This window comes from Chiloscyllium punctatum, chromosome 8 (genome assembly GCF_047496795.1).
Source record: "Chiloscyllium punctatum isolate Juve2018m chromosome 8, sChiPun1.3, whole genome shotgun sequence".
In the NCBI taxonomy this organism is placed as follows: domain Eukaryota; kingdom Metazoa; phylum Chordata; class Chondrichthyes; order Orectolobiformes; family Hemiscylliidae; genus Chiloscyllium; species Chiloscyllium punctatum.
In genome coordinates, this window is record NC_092746.1 from 127,105,504 (window position 1) to 127,130,677 (window position 25,174).

Genomic DNA, 25,174 nt, shown 5'->3' on the forward strand with positions numbered 1-25,174 from the left:
GCAAAGATGTTTCATGCGGCTGCAGAAGCAATGACAGTTCCTTATGGCTATTGATGTTGTGTCTGGTGGTAGTTGTCTGCTTCACATCATCATCACATCCCCAAATTCTATTGTATAGGTCAGCAGCGACTTTAGCATTGCCATGGTTTCAGTATAGCATCAGATGGCCTGGGATTCCTTTGGTCAATTTTTGCAATTTCTTCCTTCTTGGGAGTCTTGCAGCCTAGGATTCCAGCGGGCCTGGGTGGTGGCCTTGCAGCATTATTGTCTTTTCCCAAACCCAGAAGCCATGAATTTAACTAAGATGGACTTTGTCTTAATTTTTATCTATGCTTTGTTATTAACATAGGGTCATAGTACAGCAGCTTAACTTATCACTTTTTTGGTAAAAAATACAAGTAACAATAAATGACTATTCTATTACCTTTCATGAAGGTGACTACACTCATCTCTGCCCCATGACACTCGATGCTCTGGTAAGGCAAAATAAGGTCTTTCCTTTTCTTTTAATCCAATCATTATTAGAGTAGTTAGGGGAGTGATATGCTCGTCTTGTGAAGTGAGTGTGTTCAGGGAGAAATCAAATATCCCTGACAACTATGTTTGCAGGTAGTGTGTTTACCTGCAGCTCCTCTCATACTGCATGGATTTGTTAGAGTGGCACTTGGACTCAATTAGGAGTGTACAAGAGGCAGAAAACTTTATAGATAGGTGTTTCAGAATGTGGGCACGCCAAGGGGTCAACCAGAAAATGGGTGACCACCAGGAAGGCCAGGCTAGAAGTACAGGAGTCCTCTGTTGCTATTCCCCTCTCAAATAAACATACCATCTTGGATACTTTTAGGGAGCTTGGTCTCTCAGGGGAAAGTAACAGCAGCAGTCAGATCAGTAACACCAGGACGGGCATGGTTATACAGCAAGGAAGGTTCAAGTGCAGGTGTGAGGTAGTGATAGGGGACTCTACAGACAGGGGCACAGGCATTTCTATGGCCACAAGCAAGACTCCAGGATGATGCGTTACTTTCCTGGTGCCAGGGTCAAGGATGTCTCTGATCTAGTCCAAATCTAGAGGGCATAGGTTTAAGCTAAGAGGGGAAGATTTAAAAGGGATCTAAGAGGCAACTTTTTCGACAGAGGGTGGTGTGTTCATAGAATGAACTGCTGGAGGAGTAGTAGCAGCTGATACAATTACAACATTTAAAAAGCATTTGGATGGGTATATGAATAGAGGTTTAGAGGTATATGGGCTAAATGCTGGCGAATGTGACCAGATTAATTTAGGAATCTGGTCGACATGTTCGATTTGGACCGAAGGATCTGTTTCCATGCTGTACAGCTCTCTATGAGTCGAAGGTACTGCCAAACCTGCTGAGTTTTTGAAGCAGTTTTATTTTCAATAAGGAAGCACTGAAGTTCTAAAATACAGAAATAACTCCACACCATCTGCGACAGCACTTTAGTTGTAGACAGCCGCAAGACCATAAGAAAATAAGAACTGAAGTAGGCTGTTCGATCCCTTGAGCCCATTCCCCCAGTCATTACTGATTTTACGTGACAATAAATAAATTCATGCAAGGACACCCAGGTCTTATGGCGCATTTCCCCCTTCTCAATTTATGGCGGTACAGATAACAATCTGGCTTCCTATTTTAAGCGACCTAAGCGCATAACATCACATTTACCTACATTATACTGCATCTGCCATGCATTTCCTGAACTCATGCAGCTTGTCCGAATCACACTGAAGCAACTCTGCATTTTCTACCGGGCTTTGTGTTTCCTCCAAATGTGGAGATATTACCTTTGGCTCCCCCATCTAAATTGTTAATGTACATTCTTAAGAGCTGGGGTCCTAGCAATGACCACTGCAATACCCCAATAATCACTGCCTTTATTCGAAAAAAGACCCATTTATTCATTTTTGTTTCCTATCTGCCAAAGAGCTTTCTATCCATTTCAATACACTACTGCAAATCCCATGTTATGCATTTCAGATGTCACACTTCTTTAATATTAAACTGTTGAGAAAATATGACAGACAATACCACAAGCCAGTGTAGTCTATTACCTGTAGAACAGATAGCGCACCATTCTTTCCATATCCCGAACACACAACTATCTCCAAGTCAGGTTCAGGATTATTCTGAAACTAAAATGAGACGTATGGTGAAACAGAATGCTACCGCAGAAGATATAAAATCTCACCATTTGCATTTAAAAACTTTCATAATGCTGTCAAACTCCAACAGGGGTGTATTTTTCCAGTTCTTTTATAAAAACCATATCTCCCCTGCAGGCAACAGTATCAGGGTTGTTGGAGAGGGTGTGTGTACACGCTGAACTGTCAAGTGCCTAAGGCAGCAGCTGCCCCTGTTTCACAACAATCCAGTAGAGGGACTATTTTCGCTTCTAGCTCAAAATTTAAGACAACAAAAGATAGAACATAGAACAATACAGCACAGAACAGGCCCTTCGGCCCACGATGTTGTGCCGAACTTCTAACCTAGATTAAGCACCCATCCATGTACCTATCCAAATGCCGCTTAAAGGTCGCCAATGATTCTGACTCTGCCACTCCCACGGGCAGCGCATTCCATGCCCCCACCACTCTCTGGGTAAAGAACCTACCCCTGACATCCCCCCATACCTCCCACACTTCACCTTAAATTTATGTCCCCTTGTAACACTCTGTGGTACCCGGGGAAAAAGTTTCTGACTGTCTACTCTATCTATTCCTCTGATCATCTTATTAACCTCTATCAAGTCACCCCTCATCCTTCGCCGTTCCAACGAGAAAAGGCCGAGAACTCTCAACCTATCCTCCTACGACCTACTCTCCATTCCAGGCAACATCCTGGTAAATCTTCTCTGCACCCTCTCCAAAGCTTCCACATCTTTCCTAAAGTGAGGCGACCAGAACTGCACACAGTACTCCAACTGTGGCCTAACCAAAGTCCTGTACAGCTGCAACATCACTTCACGACTCTTGAATTCAATCCCTCTGCTAATGAACGATAATACTCCATAAGCCTTCTTACAAACTCTATCCACCTGAGTGGCAACTTTCAAAGATCTATGTACATAGACCCCAAGATCCCTCTGTTCCTCCACCTGACTAAGAACCCTACCATTAACCCTGTATTCCGCATTCTTATTTGTTCTTCCAAAATGGACAACCTCACACTTGACAGGGTTGAACTCCATCTGCCACTCCTCAGCCCAGCTCTGCATCATATCTAAGTCCCTCTGCAGCCGACAACAGCCCTCCTCACTGTCCACAACTCCACCTATCTTCGTATCATCTGCAAATTTACTGACCCACCCTTCGACTCCCTCATCCAAGTCATTAATAAAAATTACAAACAGCAGAGGACCCAGAACTGATCCCTGCGGAACTCCACTTGTAACTGGGCTCCAGGCTGAATATTTACCATCTACCACCACTCTCTGCCTTCGACCGGTTAGCCAGTTTTCTATCCAATTGGCCAAATTTCCCTCTATCCCATGCCTCCTGACTTTCCGCATAAGCCTACCATGGGGAACCTTATCAAATGCCTTAGTAAAATCCATGTACACTACATCCACTGCTCTACCCTCATCCACATGCTTGGTCACCTCCTCGAAGAATTCAATAAGACTTGTAAGGCAAGACCTACCCTTCACAAATCCATGCTGGCTGTCCCTAATCAAGCAGTGTCTTTCCAGATACTCGTAAATCCTATCCCTCAGTACCCTTTCCATTACTTTGCCTACCACAGAAGTAAGACTAACTGGCCTGTAATTCCCGGGGTTATCCCTATTCCTTTTTTTGAACAGGGGCACAACATTCGCTACTCTCCAGTCCCCTGGTACCACCCCCGTTGCCAGTGAAGACAAGAAAGATCATTGCCAACGGTACTGCAATTTCCTCTCTTGCTTCCCACATAATCCTAGGATATATCCCGTCAGGCCCGGGGGACTTGTCTATCCTCAAGTTGTTCAAAATGTCCAAAACATCTTCCTTCCTAACAGGTATCTCTTCTAGCTTAACAGTCCGTTTCACACTCTCCTCTTCAACAATACGGTCCCTCTCGTTTGTAAAAACTGAAGAGAAGTACTTGTTCAAGACCTCTCCTTTCTCTTCCGACTCAATACACAGTCTCCCACTACTGTCCTTGATCGGACCTACCCTCGTTCTCGTCATTCTCAGGTTTCTCACATACGCATAAAATGCCTTGGGGTTATCCTTGATCCTATCTGCCAAGGATTTTTCATGCCCTCTCTTAGCTCTCCTAATCCCTTTCTTCAGGTTCCTTCTGGCTATCCTGTATCCCTCCACTGCTTTGTCTGAACCGTTTCCTCAACCTTATGTAAGCCTCCTTCTTCCTCTTTACAAGACATTCAACCTCACTCGTCAACCAAGGCTCCCTCACACGACCATTTCTTTCCTGCCTGATAGGTACATACATATCAAGGACACGTCGTATCTGCTCTTTGAAAAAGTTCCATATTTCCACCACATCCTTCCCTGACAGCCTATGCTCCCAACGTATGCTCCTCAAATCCTGTCTTACAGCATCGTAATTTCCCTTCCCCCAATTGTAATATCTACCTTGTTGTGCGCACCTATCTCTCTCCATAACCAAGGTGAAAGTCACAGAATTGTGGTCACCATCACCAAAATGTTCACCCACTAACAAGCCCACCACTTGTCCCGGTTCATTACCGAGTACCAAATCCAATATGGCCTCCCCTCTGGTTGGACAATCTACATACTGAGTTAGAAAAGCTTCTTGGACACACTGCACAAACACCGCCCCATCCAATCTACTTGATCTAAAGAGCTTCCAATCAATATTTGGGAAGTTGAAGTCGCCCATGACTACTACCCTGTGGCTTCTGCACCTTTCCAAAATCTGTTTCCCAATCTGTTTCTCCACATCTCTGCTGCTATTGGGGGGCCTATAGTAAACACCCAACAAGGTGACTGCTCCTTTCCTACTTCTGACTTCAGCCCATACTACCTCCAGAGGCAGATCCCCCTCAAACTTCCTTTCTGCAGCCGTTATACCATTTCTAATTGGCAATGCCACCCCCCCTCCATTTTTACCACCCTCCCTAATCTTACTGAAACATCTGTAACCAGGAACCTCCAACAACCATTCCTGTCCCTCTTCTATCCACGTTTCCGTGATGGCCACAACATCGTAGTCCCAGGTACCGATCCACGCCTTAAGTTCACCCACCTTATTTCTGATACTCTTTGCGTTGAAGTATACGCACTTGAACCCCTCTCTGTGTCCGCAAGTAGTCCCTGTCAGTGCTACCTTCTCCACAGCCTCCCTACAGTCTTGGGCATCCTGACACACAGCTAGCTTACTTGCTGGACAACAAGTCCGGATCCCATCCCCCTGCCAAATTAGTTTAAACCCCCCCCGAAGAGTGCTAGCAAACCTACCCCCCAGGATATTGGTGCCCTTCTGGTTCAGGTGCAACCCGTCCTGTTTGTACAGGTCCCACCTTCCCCAGAATGCAGTCCAATTGTCCAAATATCTGAAGCCCTCCCTCCTACACCATCCTTGCAGCCACGTGTTCAACTGCACTCTCTCCCTATTCTTTGCCTCACTGTCACGTGGCACCGGCAACAACCCAGAGATGACGACTCTGTCTGTCCTAGCTTTTAGCTTCCAGCCTAACTCCTTGAGCTCTTGAATGACCTCCCCACCCCTCTTCCTACCTATGTTGTTGGTGCCAATGTGTACCACGACTTCTGGCTGCACACCCTCCCCCTTAAGGATTCTGAAGACACGGTCCAAGACGTCCCGGACCCTAGCACCCGGGAGGCAACAAACCATCCGAGAGTCTCGCCCATGTCCACAGAACTGCCTGTCCGTCCCTCTAACTAGAGAGTCCCCTATAACTAGCGCTCTCCTCCTCTCCCCCTTTCCCTTCTGAGTCTCAGAGCCAGACCTCACGCCACAGACCCCTTCACTGCAGCTTACACCTGCAAGGCTGTCCCCCCCAACAGTTTCCAAAGCTGTATACTTATTTTTTAGGGGAACGACCACAGGGGAACCCTGCACTGCCTGCTTCTTCCTCTTCCCATCTCCAACTGTTACCCAGCTACCTCTGTTCTCCGGCGTAACTATGTCCCTGTAGCTTCTATCAATCACCCTCTCAGCCTCTCGAATAATCCTCAGCTCATCCAGCTCCAGTTCCAGTTCCCTAACTCGTTCGGTGAGGATCAGGATCTGATTGCATTTCCTGCAGACGAAGTCGGCAAGAGTATCGGTGGTCACCCCTACCTCAAACATCCTGCACGAGGAACATTCCACCGCCTGCGCTGCCATGACTGTACACTTTGTCTCCAAAAACAAGAACACTGAGTCAATAACCTGTGGACTTTAAAGTTAGGTTAGAGGAGGAGGGTGGGAGGGAGGCCCTACGAAAGTAGGACCTGGGGTCTAGAACACACCCACTCAAATACTAATCACTTACCTTCCCGCCCAGCTATGCGCTCCAACCTCACTTCCGCCCAGCTCACGCGGCTGCTCCCACTCAAATGATAATGTCCATAAATTGTACAACTTCAATTTGGGACAGCATCTTCTTGATAGACCTCCCAAAAACTGTGGAATTAATGGCAAGCTTCACAACTTGCACCAATTTAAATAGTGAAACTGGACTGGCGACCACAAACCAATAATTTGACAGTTGCCAGCTTGAACATGCCCAATTTTCCATAAATTTGCATAAGCCTGAACCAGCAAAGGAGAAAAGATTCTAAATTCTTGCTACCTAGATCCGCCAAGTGCATCTCCTCCAAACTTTGATTTGACCTGGAAAGGTCTCAGTTTGGTTCCCTTGATCAGTTGGGACCAGCTAGTCATCACACAAATCTCCAAACCCCCACCCTGTCAATGTTGTTGCATAACTGTTACTTTTCACAGCTGAATCACACTCACCTCTTCAGAAAGGAAAGCAGGTTCTCCCATTGAGGCATTTACACAAGGGCCAATGTTCAATATACTGTCACAGACCTACAGAAAGATACGAGGTACGAGCGAAATTAGTCAGTGCAGGCAGCTTAAACTCTGGAGCAATCAACATCATTTTTGAAATTTGTTTTATACAGCTTTTATTGTCGATGCCTAAGTGAATATATTAAACAAGAATACCACATTGTTTCATCATGTGAAGAGATTTTAAATGTTTGAACAATGTGTTTAGTCATATAATTGCACAATTCTATCACTTCTTTTTCTGTCAATTAGTACAAGTGTATTTGTGGGAATTTTGACAACGAAGCAGCTTCCACACCTGCAATATGTTTTCAACATTTGTTTGACTACCAAACATTATCAAACAGTGAAGAAAATCACAATACCCCTGTGTTCATGCCAACTATTACCTGACGTTATGCTGCAGTTGTACAGGACGTTGGCGAGGCCACAGTTAATGTATTATGTTCAGTTTGGTCACCTTGACATAGGAAGAATGTTATTAAACTGGAAAAAAGTGTAGAAGAAATTTACAAGGATGCCAGGACTCGAGTATCTGAGTTGTTTGGAGAGAGTGGACAAACCAGGACTTGTTTCTTTAGAGAGTAAAAGACTTTAGAGAGTGACAGAGGATCTTACAGAAGTGTATAAGATCATGAGAAGCATGGATAGGGTGAATGCACTCAGTGTTTTTTCCAGGGTTGGGGAATGGCGGATTAGAGGGCATCAGTTTAAGGTTAGAGGAACAGAATAAAAGGCAACCTGAAGGGCAATTTTTTTAAAACAGAGGATGGTACACATATGGAATGAGCTGCCAGCGGAAGTGAATGAGGTGAGTACATTAACAACATTTAAAAGGCATTCAGACAAATACATGGTGAGATAAGGTTAGAAGGAACTGGGCCAAGTGCAGGGAAATGGGTTTAGCATGAATGGACATTTTGGTCAGCATGGACCAGTTTGGGGCAAAGGGCCTGTCTCTGTTCTGTAGGACACTATGGCTCTAATTTGAGATAGCAGGCCAGTTAGCCTGTGCTCGGTCATTGGTAAGATTTTGGAATCCATTATTAAGAATAAGATCGAGGAATACTAAGACATACATGATAAAACAGGACCGAATCAGCATGGCTTTATCAAGGATAAGTCATGTCTTACAAATCCACCAGGAGGTAATGAGCAAGTTAGACAAAGGAGAGCCACTGAACTTGATGTATTGATTTTCAGAAGGGCTTTGGCAAGTTGTCTCTCACAAAGCTGCTAAATAAAAGAAAAGCCCACATTAGGGACAAGGTACTGCAATGGATAGAAGGCTGACTGACTGGCAGAAGGCAGAAAGTAGGAATAAAGAGGTCTTTTTAAGGGTAGCAGTTGGTGAATTGTGGAGTTTAGATTAGATTTGGCCCAACAAGACCACATGACCCTCCAAAGAAAAAACCCACCCAGACCCATTCTTCTACCTTACATTTATCCCTGACTAACGCACCTCACACTATGAGGCAATCAAGCATGGCCAATTCACCTGACTTGCACATCTTTGTGCATGGGAGGAAACCAGAGCACCCAGAGGAAACCCTCGCAGACGCAAGGAGAATGCGCAAACTCCACACAGACAGTTGCCTGAGGTGGGAATCAAACCTGGGTCCCTGGCGCTGTAAGGCAGCAGTGCTAACCACTGAGCCACTGTGCCACCACAACTGCAAGAGTTCTGCAGGAGTCAGTGTTGGAACCACAACTACTCACGTCATACAATAAGAATCTGGGCAAGGAAATTGAAGGCGCTGTTGTTAAATTTGCAGATGACACAAAGATAGGTGGGAGGCAAGTAGCGTTGAAGCAGGAGGCTGCAGAAGGATGGACAGGCTAGCAGAGTGGGCAAAGAAGTGGATGAAGTAATAGATGGAATAAATTTAGGAAATGAGATGTTATGCCCTTTGGTAGGAAGAATAGAGGCAATGACTATTTTCTAAATGGGAGGGGCTTTAGAAATCTGAAGGACAAAGGGACTTGGGAGTCATAGTTCAGGATTCTCTTAGAGTTAACATGCAAGTTCAGTTGACAGTTAGGAAGGCAAATGTAATGTCAGCATTCAATTCAAGAGGGCTAGGATACAAAAGCAGAGATGTACTTCTGAAGCCGTATGTCTCCAATCAGACTGCATTTGCAATATTGCGAGCAGTTTTGGGCCCGTATCTAAGAATGGATGTGTTGGTCTTGGGGAGGGGAAATCCAGTGGAGATTTACAAGAATGCTTCCCTGGGCTGAGGGCTTGTCATATATGAAGCAGTTATGGACTCTGGGTCTGCACTTGGGAGTTTAGAAGAATGAGGGGGGATCTTTTTGAAACATTTCAGAACACTGACAGGCCTGGATAGAGCGGATGTGGAGATGTTTCCACTAGTAGAAGAGACAAGGACTTGAAGGCACCGGCTCAGTGTGAAGGGACAACCCTTTAGAACTGAGATGAAAAGGAATTTCTTCAGCCAGAGGGTGGTTAATCTGTAAAACACACTGCTACAGAGGGCTGTGGAGGCCAAGTTGTTGAGTGTATTTAAGACTGGAGATAACTATGTTCTTGACTGGCAAGGGTTTACCAATTGAGTTTAGAAACATACAGCCATGTCAAAGCAAATTCGAAGGAACAGAATTCGACATTCAGCCCAATGTCTTATGGTCTTAGCAGTTTCAGGAGTAACTCTGACCAATCTTCAACCCCACTCCCCACAATGTAAAAAGCCAAATAACCAAGTTTGAAACCATGATGCATCATTGCACAAATCAGCACAAATTATGTTAATGCTCCAAGTTCCTTAGGGACACAGAAAGATCAAAACAACAGAAGCAGTCTACAATCAATGAACAGATTTCTGAACCATTCCCCTTCATCTCTGTCTTTCAAAAGGGCGGCAGTGACTCAGTGGCTAGCACTGTTGCCTCACAGCACCAGGGACCTGGGGTTGATTCCCGCCTCAAGCGACTGACTGTGTGGAGTTGCACATTCTCCCAGTGTCTGCATGGGTTTCTTCCCACAATCCAAAGATGTGCAAGTCAGGTGAATTGGCCATGCTAAATTGCCCATAGTGTTAGGTGCATTAGTCAGGGGTAACTATAGGATAGGAGAAATGGATCTGGGTAGGTTATTCTTCGGAGGGCCGGTGTGGACTTGTTGGGCCTTAAGGAACCTAATCTAACCTAAAAGACCCATCTGTCATAAATGAGAGCTACATACTATTTCCACCATCACAGAGGGGTAGGAATGCTGTTAGCATCTATCCATCTCAAGCAAGATATGAACTGTGACCTGCATGTGCATCACTTCCATATTGAACATAGTCAGGCATAATTGGCTGTAGAGGCCAATTTGTAAATGACAGTCTCTTCAGCAGTGTCCAAATGAATAGTGCTAATCTGAGGTCAATTTGTGTTTTTACCTTCCGATGGTCTCTACTTCCACCATCCAGTCATTTCTTTTATCCTCTGACCATGTATCTCCTGACCGCTCAACTCCTGGTACTAAAGTCATCAGCAAGGATTTCCCATTTATCTGCCTCCGATCTTGGCCAACCAGAGGTCTGCCTTGCAGACATCCATGTATCACAGACAGGGGATGACCCATAGGCTCACCATGTGGGCATCGCTTTGAGAATACGGCCAACACCCATTCAGCTTATTTGACCGAGCCAACAAAGTTGCCGCTTACATGAGAAGACAAACATGCTGGGGATCCTACATGTGAGCGGGCTTCCATTTTCAGGACTGCATCCTATCAGGAGATGCCCAGTATTCATCTGCAGTAGCAAAATGCTAATTTTTTTTTAAAAAGTGCAATACCCCAAACCAGAATGCGATAAATACATTCTCTCTTGGCCTACAGATTCAGGTTTCTCTGCTCACTTGAACCATATATATCATACAAGAGGTTGGAGGAAAACCTAGGATTTGTCCAAACCAAATTTCCCAGATGAGTTAACTTACAACATTATTTCACCACAAAGAGAAAGTGAGGACTGCAGATGCTGGGGATCAGAGCTTAAAAATGTGTTGCTGGAAAAGCGCAGCAGGTCAGGCAGCATCAAAGGAGAAGGAGAATCGACGTTTCGGGCATAAGCTCTTCTTCAGGAATTCACCACAAGGATTCAGGGTGATTTCAACTAAAGGCCCAAATTGCCCTCCAGTATCACTATATTTCCATTGTTTATTTATGTCGTCTTTGACATTGTCAGGATCTTCTGCTCAGTATCACAAAATGTACCCAGTGCTACGGCAGCCGAAGCACTGAAATTAGTATTCATAATTGTTGTGGTTATGTTCGCCGAGCTGGGAATTCGGCGAAAAGAACCACAACAACGAGCACCCGAGCTACAAATCTTCTCCTAAACTTTGAGTATTCATAATGTTCCACTTTCCCTCAAACCCACATACCTCAACATTCCCTCATGAAAATTATACTGTTAAAGTAAATTAAAACATAGAACATAACAGCGCAGTACAGACCCTATGGCCCTTGATGTTGTGCCAACCTGTGAAACCAATGTGAAGTCCATCCAACCTACACTATTCCATTTTCATGCATTTGTCTATCAGATGATCATTTAAATGCCCTTAAAGTTGGCATTTGTGAATACTGATCTGCAGATTTACACACTGAATTACAGATGCAGTTATAAAAGTGGTGTTATGTCACCTTAAGCATTAATCAGGTGGAAACTTTGAACATATCAGAGGCGTTCCGTCCTCCTACAGATCTCTGACATCCAGTAAATCAGACCTTACCTCAAAAGAATAGGTAGCCAGCTGAGTGCCAGATTGAGCCTCGTTCCCATACACTTCAATCTCATCCATCTCATCCAGTAAAGCAACATCACCAGCTGGAACACAACAAAAACATAATCAAGGAGTTCATGCTTGCTTTCTTTTCCTGCAGCTATTCCCCCACTCCCACTGTAACATGTCACATTACTCAGTATGTGTAAGCTGGCAACATAACAGTCAATTGCTCGAGTGTGTGAAAGAGGACAGATGGATGACAAAGAATTAACTATCACATTTCCTGCCCTTGTCAATCTTTGGTAGGAGGCAAATGAAAAGAGAAAAACAGTAGAATTCTGTCATCAAACCACATAACATTAATTTAAATAATACTTACTTTTTAATTCAAAAATACCTTAGAGGACAGTTCACAGTATGTAACCCTGGTAGCTTGGGTCCAATCCTCAGAAAAGTGATTAAAAATTACTGATTTGCAAAGGAACTAAATGTGACAAGGAAAAAACACATTTTCACAGGCGAGTAATTTATGCCTTGAATGCTCTTCCTAGAAGCATGGTGCAGACAGGTTCAATACTGATGTTCAAGAGGGAACTGGATGATTATTTAAAGGAGAAAACGTGCAGTACTATGGAGGACAGGACAAAGAATGACACTAAGTATAATACTTGATCGGAACAGTGGCCCAGGCAGGATGGCCTGAATAGTCTCCTTCTACATTGTAACAATTCTGTGATCCAATGGGTTACTCACCAATCCAACCTGCTGACAAATCCAGACGCTTCTTTTTATTTGGTGGTTCATCCTGCAGAATGAAATAAATCCAACCCAAAATCAAATTATTTCTGGCATCAGAAAGAATGGCTGTCTCAATTACTGCCCAAAATCCACAGTACATCCTACTTTGCTGTTCCTTTCCCTTCTGTTCATGCCTTTTAAAAAAGCCTTCTCCAGAGGGGACAGACTCTGGAGATGGAAACACTATGAGGGGTTCCAGTCACCTTCTCTAATATCACAGAGTGTTCGCCTTTTGAACTTGTGGTTAAGCAATTTTAGCTGGATTATCAAAACCAATGAATTTAAAGTGGAGCTCAACCAGTCCTCACCGAACAGAATCAAATATAAAGAACCCAGAAGGAGGCAAATTGACCTAGCAAACATGTGCTGGCTCTTCTGAAGAGCTAGTGAATTAGTTCTATACACCCATGATCAAGTAGCTTTGCAAATGTTTCCTTTTCAAGTATTGATCCAACTTCCTTTTCAAAGTTACTAATGACTATGGACTCACTACTCTGCCAGCAACTCAAAACCTCAATTGTTGCAACACATTCTGCCCAAATTAGCTTCCAAAAGGAGCAATTACACCCCCCCCCGCCACCACCTGAATTCAAAGTAATTATTTCCTTTTCAGATACAAATCAAATTTCTTATCAAATTGAAGCCATCTCCAACACTTTCAGGTGGTACATTCCAGACTCTAACCGCTCACTGTTAGAAAACATTTTCACTCATCCTTTAACTATTACCTCAAGTCTGTACCTACTTGTTCTTGATCCTTCCACTAATGGGAACAGTGTCTCCTCATTAATTCTGTTCAGACCTTGTGTGATTGTGAGTACCTTTATCAAATTTCCTCTTCTCCCTCAACCTCTTAAATTTATCTTCAACATTGAAGCTCCTCATTCCTATGGTCATTCTTAGGAATTTTTGCTGCACTTTGCATAAAGCCTTCATATATTTCATGACGTGTAGCCCCCAGAACTGAACACTTGTTTCAGCCTCCAAAGGAATAGAACTCTTTATTTTGTACTCTACGCTATTGTTAGTGAAGCCTGTGATAGTATATGCTTTTCACTCATTTATGGGATATGGCATCATTGGCTGAGTCAATATTTTCTGCCTATCATCCATTACCTTTGAGACCCTGGTGAAGCATTCATGAACCAAAGCAGTCCAGGGTAGTACACCACAATACTGTTATGGAGTGAGTTTCAGGATTTTAACCTGGTGACACTAACAGAATGGCTATATATTTCCAAGTCAGAACATTGAGTGACTTTGAAGGGAACTTGTAGATGATGGTGTTTGCTGCCCTTCTTCTAGGTGGTAGTCATCATGAATGTGGAAGAGGCTAAGGAGCCTTGTTTTGCTTTAGGACCCACACACAACCTGCCTTGCCTTCTACACAGATACAATCAGGGCCCGCTGCTCCTGGACCCCCTCTAGAATTGTACTCTGCAAACGTCACCTCTTTATTTTCTGTATGAATGATTTTGGACTGAAATGGGAAAAGGACTGCCTAAATGGATTTTGGAAGGGATTGCTCCACTTTTGAAATACATTGTCACTGATGTTTAAACTTGTTGGTTGCACCTGTGGGGGAAGGTTACTGCAGAAAGTCTGGCACCAACGAGCATACACAAATGATATTTGAAGCTGACTGGTCTGTGCAGTGGTGCCCAGTTGCTGATGACAAAATTTGCCTGCCAACACCCTTCTGATTGGCTGTGTAGCTAAGGCAAACTGATGTGGGCATGGGATCTCCAAAAGAGGACATGGCGCCTCTATCTCTCTTTGCAGTGGAAGCCAGTTAAAGTCTGAAGAAAGTTGGTTTATTTTCCTCACCAGTTGTTGTAAGTTGTGGCTTTTAGTCAATATTAAGTGATTTTGCAACTGTTAACCAGTTATTCTGTGCCTTCTACAAGAAACTGAAAAGTATTAGAAGAGGGAGATTGACAAACAACAAGTCTTGACAAGTAGAAGGATCATCTCATTAAACCATATGGATGTGGGTCAGTAAACAGCATTCCCAGTTTTTCCCTTCACCCATTACACCAATTTTTGTTTGCATGTCCATCTGACTGTATGTGCCCACAAGGGGAGTTTTAACAGGAGATTAAGAGATTTAACTAGTATAGTTACATGTTGATGATTCATAGTTGCTTAGTTGTAGCTAGAATCTGTTAGTTTAGAATAATTAACAATGCTTGTTAAGTACAGAAATATGATTTGTGCTTTGTTAACTGGTGCCTTAAAAGATAAATTAGGGACATTTGCATAATTCATAAAATTTTTTAACTTTTATGACAACTCCAGGAATAGCAGGGCTTGATTTTAGTGCACTACCCCAAGTGAGGGGTGACAATTCTTTCCATGCTAAATTCATTAAGCTTGGATCGGCGCAGCATCGAGGGCCAAATACTGCGCTGTATTTTTCTATGTTCTATGTTCTAAAAACTCTCCTCATTTTCTGACAATGATTTCAAATGTTGGTTTCTGGCCCTCCACTTCGTTGCAGTGGTTTCCCCAATCTACATTGTCGAAACCATTCCATTTTGAATACTACAACAGTTTCATCATCAAGACACAAACATCCTATTTCATAACGAGCCAGTTTAACTGGTCAGCCACAGGCACAAGAGCTTAATTCTCTGATGGAAAACTCATTTCCTCACCACATGTATCCTTTCCATTATTTACATAAAGTCAAGAGTACAATGCAACACTCAGTAATTATTTGGATCTGAGCTGCAGCAACAATCCTAAAGAAATCCAGTGCTATCCTGGTTACCGCAGCTTGCTTTTTAAGTCACAATGTGGAGACACTGGTGTTGGGACTGGGGTGGACAAGTCACTTCACCTGACAAAGAAGCACCGCTCCAAAAGCTTGCGATTTCAAATAAAGCTGTTGGAACTATAACCTGGTGTTGTGTGACTTCTGACCTTGCTTTATTAGTAATCATTCCACCGGTCTTAACATCCAACAGCTCCATTCAGAATTGCAGATCAGAAATTCTAAAGGAGGCTATTAAGCTGATGTCTGCACCAGCTTTCTGAACTAGAAGCTTGGTCATGCCCTGACTTTGTCTCCATTTTGTATAATAATCCAATTCCCCCTCAAATGCCTTGACTGAACCTGTCAGCACTCCCATATTTCCAACAAAAAAAAACTAAGTGATCAACAATTTTAACAGATCCATTCAATTTCTTAAAGGCCTCATATTTCTCCAATTGAAGGACTAATGGTACCATATTATTAGATATGCTTACAAGATATACAAAATCACTATTTAGCAATTACTGGAACCAAATATCTGCAGTCCCCTCTTTCTCTTAGTTAACTATTAGAACCAGTAAAATTGGTGTAATTTTTATTTTTACAGTCCTACTTCTTGCAGAGTCCTTTTAAGCATAAATTCAAATATGAAATTCTTTCTGGGGGAGTGAATTCTGTTTTGCACTCATATCAACATCTTCCACTAATATTACTGGCTGAATGAACTTTTCAAACAGGCAGTTTCACTTGGTGAACTACATCGCAATCCAAATCTATTGACAGAGTTGTTGACAAAACTCGACAGCATTTGCAGTCTTCTGCTAATGCTTTCCAATCAAGAGGACAGAACTGTGATTTTTAATACCTGTTTCTCTCGATCCTTTCCAACATCCATTGGTGCTTCCTGCAATTTCTCTGTATATCTGAGCAACAGGGAGTTCCCCAAACGCGATCCAAGGAAAAGGTAACCTGGCTCCAACGTAGTCATCTGTGAACGGAGACAGGTCACATTCAGTCTAACCAGCACAGTCAATAATGCAAACTTTATCTTGTTCAACTCTCAAAAGCTACTGAAAATACACACTGAACAGGCTCCTCAGTTTGATCAGCCTATGGTCAAACAAACAGAAGTGAGCAAGGCTGATGGATAATTCAATTTCAGTTATAAATGGTATAATATGGGCCAAAAGCTTTGCTTTGGGTAACAATACTGAATCCCAGGTAACCAAAGTATTACAAACTTACGCAGGTGGTGAGGACACTGGCTGCTGCCTTGTCAAAATGGAATGCACGGACACTCCTCATCCCATCTGTTATCAGGGTCAACACATAGCTGTAAGATGTTAACATTAAGATCCAGTTAGACACAAGCTCAGTTTGTCCAGCAAGCCCCTTTATTCGGAGACTCTACCTTGCGATCCTGGGCTCTCCTATGAGGTGTAACATTCTCTCATTAGTTACCCTGTCAAGCCCTTTAAGAATCCCATATGATTTAATGAGATCACCTCTCATTCTTCTAAACTGTAATGAGTACAGACTCAACTGTTCAGCCTTTGCTCACATGACAATTCCACTACACCGGGGATCATCCTAGTGAACCTTCTCTGAACAGCACCCAATGATATAATACCTTTCCTTAAATAAGGAAACCAAACTGCTCTCAGCATTCCAGAAGTGGTCTCATCAGCACCTTGAACAATTGCAGTAAGATTTCCCCATTCATATATTCCAAACCCCTTAAAGGGCCTACGTTAGATTAGACTTCTGAGTACCTGCTACACTTGGGTGGTAGCTTTCCGTGCTCCATGCTTTTTGAGGTGGTGAAGATGATGATTGATGAGGGAAAACGATTGATGTTGTCTATATGGGACTTCAGTAAAGCCTTTGACAAGGTTCTCTCATGGTAGTCTGGTACAAAAGGTAAAGTCATATAATATCGGGATGAGCTGGCAAGATGGATACAGAATCAGCTTAGTCAGAGGAGACAGAGGGTAGTGGTGGAAGTTTGCTTTCCAGAATGGACGGTTGTGACTCATGGTGTTCCACAGGGATCAGTGCTGGGACCTCTATTTATGTAGAGCACAAACAGCAATTTGAACAAAAACACAACTGCTCTGAGTTTGTAGACAAATCAAAGATTGGTGGAGAAGCGGATAGTGAGAAGGATTGTCAGAGGAAATGGCAGATATAGCTCATTTGAAGGTATGACCAGAAAAATGGCAGATGGAGTTTAATCCGGACAAATATGAGGTGATGCAGTGTGGAAGGTCAAGTACAGGTGGAAATTATACAGTGAAAGGCAGAACCCTTAGGAGTAGTATTGATATGCAGAGGGATCTGCGTGTGCAGGTCCATCGATCACTGAAGGTGGCAGCGCAGGTAGATAAGGCAGTAAAAAAGGCCTATGGCAAGCTGTCCTTCATTGGAAGGGGCTTTGAATATAATGACAGACAAGTTATGCTGCAGCTTTATAGAACTTTAGTTAGGCCACACTTGGAATATTGCACACAGCTCTGGTCACGACATTACCAGAAGAGGATGTGGATGCTTTGGAGAGAGTACAGAAAAGGTTTACCAGAATGTTGCCAGGTGTGGGGGAGTTTAGCTATAAAGAAAGGTTGGATAGACTGGGTTTGTTTTCACTGGAATGCATAATGTTGAGGGGTGAGCAAATAGATGTTTCTAAGATTGGGAATGGCATGGATAGGGTGGGAAGTAGGAGGGTTTTTCCCAGGTGCAGGGCTCACTTACTCAGGGTCACAGGATCAAGGTACTGGGGGAGGGGAGGGATGGGGTATTAAAAGAGATGTACAAGGCAGGTTGTTCACACAAAGGGTGGTGAGTGCCTAGAACACGCTACCAGAGGTGGTGGTAGTGGAAGACACAAGAGCAGCATTCTAGAAACACCTGGACAAATACATGAATAGGAAGGGAATAGAGGGATTTGGATCCTGTAAGTGAAGACAGGTCTAGTTTGAAAGGGCAAAATGTGGCAGCAATGGCTTGGAGACCAAAGGGATATTGGCGGAGGGATATTTCCAGCACCACTCTTTTGACCACCCCACAGGCTCCCAGACTCATCCCCGATGAAGGGCATTTGCCTGAAATGTTGATTTTCCAGCTCCTCGGATGCTGCTTGACCTGCTGTGCTTTTCCAGCACCACATTCTTGATGCTCATCATCTGCAGTACTCACTTTCGCCTACTTGATGATGATGAGGTGGAGTTTGAGCCCTCAAATTAGCTTTTTTTTGGGAGGGTGGGGGGGAATCTTATTGAAACTTACAGAATACTTAAGAGCTTTGGATAGAGTAGATGTAGAGAAGATGTTTCCATTAGTAGGAGAGACGAGTACCCGAGATACAGCCTCAGAGTGAAGAGACAGCCCTTTAGAACTGAGATGGAGGGGGGAATGGCCTAGTGGCATTACCACTGGACTGTTAATCCAGACACCTAGATAATGTTCTGGGGATCTGGGTTCAAATCCTGCCATGGCAGGAATTTGAGTTCAATGAAACAAAATCTGGAATTAAGAGTCTAACGAAGACTATGAATCAATTGCTGATTATCGGAAAAACCCATCTGGTTCACTAATGTCCTTTAGGGAAGGAAACTGCCATCCTTACCTGGTCTGGCCCAAACTTGACTCCAGACTCACAGCAAAATGGTTAACTCTTAAACACCCTCTGGGAAATTAGAGATGGCCAATAAATGCAGGCCTAACCAGCGATGACCTAATCCCTTGAATGGTTAAAGAATAAAGAGGAAAGGAATTTCTTCAGCCAGAGGGTGGTTAATCTCTGGAATTCATTGTTACAGAAGGCTGTGGAGGCCAAGTCACAGATAGCATTTAAGTCAGAGAGAGATAGGTTCTTGATTAATAAGGATATCAAAAGGCTGTTGGAAGAAGGCAGAATGGAGTTGAGAACCATAAAGCCATGATTAAATAGTGCGGAAGAATTGATAGGAGCTGGATTAGACCATTCAGCCTATGCTTTATGGTCTTTATGGTCTTTAATGGGAATTAAAAGCTCAACTTGGCTTACTAAGCGGGGTAAATAACAGTGCAGTGTTCTAAAACTTGGCTAATCACAAGAAAGTGGAATCTTAAAAAATTACAACACAAATAGAAACTGGCCAATTGGCTGAATTTCACCGAGACTCTGAAATGTCCCAATATTTTAGTCAGTAGGCACAACTTAATGGTTGCCCTGTTATGGACCAGACCAGACTCCCTCAAAACATTTTAAAGGTAACTTAGACTCCAACTTTTTCTTCAGTTAAAAGCAAATGTAAAGTGTCTCAGATGCAATACGACTGCTCAAACACTCGAGCAATTTCCAAATTTTACAAACTTAATTCAAATTCAGTTGTCAAATTAAGATTTGTAGCTCAGGTTGAGGTCCTGGATGCACATTTGCTCGCTGGGCTGGAAGGTTTGGTTTCAACTGGATGAAGCCGAACCTTCTAGCTCAATGAACAAACCTACATTCAAATTCAGTTGCTCAAATACTCCAGCAATTTCGAGATTTGACAAATTTAATTCAAATTCTTAAGTGTTACTACACAGATGCGAGTCAATAGGAGGGTTGAACAGAAACTGTAAAAAGGAGTTCACAAAGAACGAACCTCAAAATCCAGTACTTACATTTCTCCTCCCTTTAAGGAAATGACCATCTTATCGTAGGACACAAAGGCAGCTTGAGCACAGTCCAACATAATCTTCACACCATCCTGAATTCCTGTGAGACACACAGTAGATCTGATGCTTAATTCACAACTGACAAGCTATGGATTGTGATGTTTTATGTGCCCGAATCACAAAACCAACATCCACCACTATTCCAATTGTTAGTTTACTGCAATCTTGAAATGATTATTTCACCACAAATCCTGTTCACTCTAGAGTAATACCAGATATTATCAAAAAGATTCTTATTTGATCAGAGCAGCTGAATGGAAGAGACACCCCAAAATGCTTTGCAGTTGAGATATTTGTAAAACGTAGCTACTCTCACATTGTAGGAATTCAACCAATAATTTATATACAGGCAAGTTTCACAAATAGCAATGTCATGTCCTAGTCATGTGTTTTAGGTAACTCATGTCATCTTATCTCAGACAGAGAGAGGACTGCAGATCAAAGTCAAAAAGTGTGGTGCTGGAAACACACAGCTAGTCAGGCAGCATCCAAGGAGCAGGAGAGTCAACATTTCAAACAAATGTTCATGAGGAACATGATTCCTGATGAAGAGCATTTGCTCGAAATGTTGACTCTCCTGCTCCTCAGATGCTGCCTGACTAGCTGTGTGTTTCCAGCACCACACATGTTATCTCTACACTGATCAAGGTCAATGCACTCCTGGCAGGCATTCAATCTTGTGCCTCCTACATAAATCTTAAAGTCATTCAAAATTCCAATGCCCACACTCCAAGCAGCATTAAGGCCTGTTCACCCATCAGTTACTATGCTAAATTGCAAATGCATATTTGTTTCTGTTTCGGCAATGCAATTTTAGAATTCTCATCCTCATTTTCAAATCCTCCCATAGCGTTGGCCACAATTTCTTTGCAATTCCCTCCAGCATCAGGATGGTGTGCTCTTCCAATTCTGGCCTTGGGGGATCATTCCCAATTCAGAGCACCACATCATTGGTAACCATCCCCTCAGTTACTCTGACCCTACATTATGGAACTGCCTCCCTAAATTACTCTCCACCTTTAAAATACTACTTAAAACAAACTTGTTTGACAAACTGTTTTGTTGCTTGTCCTTATAGTGCTCAACTTCAAGTTCTGTTTGATAACACTCAAAGTACCTTGGAACACATTGTTATACAAATGTAATTACCATTGTTTAGTGACATTGGCCAAAGCATAAGTATTCCTCAGTAAACAGGGTTGAACTCCCTGCTTTTTAGCCCCAAAATATACCATGGGATCTTTTACCATCCTGAGTTTAGAACCTTATCAGATAGGTGGCAGCTCCAACTGTGCAATGTCATAGAACATAGAACAATACAGCACAGAACAGGCCCTTCGGCCCACGATGTTGTGCCGAACTTCTAACCTAGATTAAGCACCCATCCATGTACCTATCCAAATGCCGCTTAAAGGTCAGCAATGATTCTGACTCTACCACTCCCACGGGCAGCGCATTCCATGCCCCCACCACTCTCTGGGTAAAGAACCCACCCCTGACATCTCCCCATACCTTCCACCCTTCACCTTAAATTTATGTCCCCTTGTAACACTCTGTTGTACCCGGGGAAAAAGTTTCTGACTGTCTACTCTATCTATTCCTCTGATCATCTTATAAACCTCTATCAAGTCACCCCTCATCCTTCGCCGTTCCAACGAGAAAAGGCCGAGAACTCTCAACCTATCCTCCTACGACCTACTCTCCATTCCAGGCAACATCCTGGTAAATCTTCTCTGCACCCTCTCCAAAGCTTCCACATCTTTCCTAAAGTGAGGCGACCAGAACTGCACACAGTACTCCAACTGTGGCCTAACCAAAGTCCTGTACAGCTGCAACATCACTTCACGACCCTTGAATTCAATCCCTCTGCTAATGAACGATAATACTCCATAGGCCTTCTTACAAACTCTATCCACCTGAGTGGCAACTTTCAAAGATCTATGTACATAGACCCCAAGATCCTTCTGTTCCTCCACCTGACTAAGAGCCCTACCATTAACCCTGTATTCCGCATTCTTATTTGTTCTTCCAAAATGGACAACCTCACACTTGGCAGGGTTGAACTCCATCTGCCACTCCTCAGCCCAGCTCTGCATCATATCTAAGTCCCTCTGCAGCCGACAACAGCCCTCCTCACTGTCCACAACTCCACCTATCTTCGTATCATCTGCAAATTTACTGACCCACCCTTCGACTCCCTCATCTAAGTCATTAATAAAAATTACAAACAGCAGAGGACCCAGAACCGATCCCTGCGGAACTCCACTTGTAACTGGGCTCCAGGCTGAATATTTACCATTTACCACCACTCTCTGCCTTCGACCGGTTAGCCAGTTTTCTATCCAATTGGCCAAATTTCCCTCTATCCCATGCCTCCTGACTTTCCGCATAAGCCTACCATGGGGAACCTTATCAAATGCCTTACTAAAATCCATGTCAACGTAAATAGTTACCCAGGAGTAGACTTGAACACATTCTAACTCAGAGCTAGATACCATGACTAAGAGCAAAGTGTTAAGAGTATGAGGAGTTTATTGTCAATAATCTCAATCATCATTTTTACTTTAAACTGTATTGCACCGAAGATTACTGAAATTTTGTTCTCCCGACTGCCACAATCCTGTATTTTGGAAACGCCTTTAGCTTTCAGTATTTAACACTCGCAATGTTTTCTTTAGTTCCAATCCCGACTGGGGTGAAAAGGGAGGCCAGGTGGATTAGGAATGATTAACGCAGGGTTATAGGGATTGAGTGGGGGGATTGAGTCAGGGTGGGGTGCTCTTCAGAGGACTGGTGCAGAGTCAATGGGCTGAATGGCTCGATATGCACTGCAAGAATTCTATGGTTCTACAATTCCACAAACAGTGGCAAGGGGATATTCCAGAAAGTGCAGAATAAATACATTTTAACCAACAAGAAAAATTCTAAGGGATGGACCCACCATCCATGGTTCACGAAGGAAAATTAAAGACAGTATCAAATTCAAAGACATAACTGTGCAAAGACAGATTCCAGGTCAGAATACTAGACAGAATGTAAAAAAACAAAAATATACTAAAAGATTATTGATGAGGAAGAAATTAGAGTACAGGTGAAAGTGAACCAAAAATATAATATAGCAAATGTCCCTTCAAATATTTTAAAAAAGCTAAGTAAATGTATTCTGAAGAATCATACTAAAGTCGAAATGTTAACACTGTTTCTTTCTTCACGCCCTACAACTACACTTGCCAAGTTTCTCCAGTATTCTGAGATTTCCAGCATCCAAAGTATTTTGTCTTTAACAAAGGAACTGTTAGTCCTAAAAGAAAAATCTGGAGAATAAGCAATGGAGAATAAAGAGGACAGATGAATTGAACAGATATTTTGAGTTAATCTTCACTAGATAGAATACAAGTTATGTTCTGGATTTGTTTGTAAATCAGGAATTGAAAGGGAGGAAGGATTTTGAGAAAATTACATTTGCCAGGGAAGTAGTACGAAGTAAATTAGAACATAGAATAATACAGCATAGAACAGGCCCTTCGGCCCACGATGTTGTGCCAAACATTTGTCCTAGCTTAAGCACCTATCCATGTACCTATCCAATTGCCGCTTAAAGGTCAGCAATGATTCTGACTCTGCCACTCCCACAGGCAGCGCATTCCATGCCCCCACCACTCTCTGGGTAAAGAACCTACCCCTGACATCCCCCCATACCTTCCATCCTTCACCTTAAGTTTATGTCCCCTTGTAACACTCTGTTGTACCCGGGGAAAAGTCTCTGTCTACTCTATCTATTCACCTGATCATCTTATAAACCTCTATCAAGTCACCCCTCATCCTTCGCCGTTCCAATGAGAAAAGGCCTAGCACTCTCAACCTACCCTCGTATGACCTATTCTCCATTCCAGGCAACATCCTGGTAAATCTCCTCTGCACCCTCTCCAAAGCTTCCACATCTTTCCTGAAATGAGGCGACCAGAACTGCACACAGTACTCCAAATGTGGCCTTACCAAGGTCCTGTACAGCTGCAACATCACCTCACGACTCTTGAATTCAATCCCTCTGCTAATGAACGCTAATACACCATTAGCCTTCTTACATAGAACATAGAACAATACAGCGCAGTACAGGACCTTTGGTCCTCGATGTTGCGCCGATCCAAGCCCACCTAACCTACACTAGCCCACTATCCTCCATATGCCTATCCAATGCCCGTTTAAATGCCTGTTTACAAGCTCTATCCACCTGAGTGGCAACTTTCAAAGATCTATGAACATAGACCCAAGATCCCTCTGCTCCTGCACCTTACTGAGAACCCTACCATTAACCCTGTATTCTGCATTCTTATTTGTTCTTCCAAAATGGACAACCTCACACTTGACAGGGTTGAACTCCATCTGCCACTCCTCAGCCCAGCTCTGCATCATATCTAAGTCCCTATGCAGCCGACAACAGCCCTCCTCACTGTCCACAACTCCACCTATCTTCGTATCGTCTGCAAATTTACTGACCCACCCTTCGACTCCCTCTTCCAAGTCATTAATAAAAATTACAAACAGCAGAGGACCCAGAACTGATCCCTGCGGAATTCCACTTGTAACTGGGCTCCAGGCTGAATATTTACCATCTACCATCACTCGCTGACTTCGACCGGTTAGCCAGTTCTCTATCCAACTGGCCAAATTTCCCTCTATCCCATGCCTCCTGACTTTCCGCATAAGCCTACCATGGGGAACCTTATCAAATGCCTTACTAAAATCCATGTGAGTTCACAAGTCCTGATGAATTTAATCCTAGGGTCTTAAAAGAACTAATTAGATAGTCGATGCCTTGGTTTAATTCCCCAACATGTATTAGATCCAGGGAAGGCTACTTTAGACTGAAAAAATTGCTAATGTAACTCATTTATTCAAAAAGGCAGGGAGACAAAGTAGGAAACTGCAAGCCAGTTAGCCCAACTTCTATCCTAGAGAAATTGTTAGAAGCTATTAGTAAAAAAAAAAGTTATAAAATAGCACATGGATAAGTTCAAAGTATTTGGGCAAAACCAACATAGTTATGTCAAAGGGGACTCATGTTGAACTAATGTATTGGCAATCTTTGAAGTAGAAACTTGCAGATAAAGGGGAACCAATGAAAGGTTTGTATTTAGATTTCCAGAATGCATCTGATAGGGTGACAGATCAA

General features: G+C 43.1%; 1 protein-coding gene across 2 annotated transcripts in view; it reads right to left on the minus strand.

The window, feature by feature from the left end:
- Positions 1-25,174, minus strand: part of cpsf1 (cleavage and polyadenylation specific factor 1) — a 170,811-nt gene that overhangs the window by 89,278 nt on the left and 56,359 nt on the right. For both annotated transcript variants that reach the window (XM_072576446.1, XM_072576445.1), the window contains exons 10-16: positions 19,948-20,041; positions 16,546-16,633; positions 16,166-16,288; positions 12,498-12,549; positions 11,751-11,845; positions 6,945-7,019; positions 2,069-2,149 (exon numbers count right to left, since the gene is read on the minus strand). In XM_072576446.1, coding sequence (XP_072432547.1) covers positions 2,069-2,149; positions 6,945-7,019; positions 11,751-11,845; positions 12,498-12,549; positions 16,166-16,288; positions 16,546-16,633; positions 19,948-20,041 — 608 coding nt within the window. The remainder of the gene's footprint in view (positions 1-2,068; positions 2,150-6,944; positions 7,020-11,750; positions 11,846-12,497; positions 12,550-16,165; positions 16,289-16,545; positions 16,634-19,947; positions 20,042-25,174) is intronic.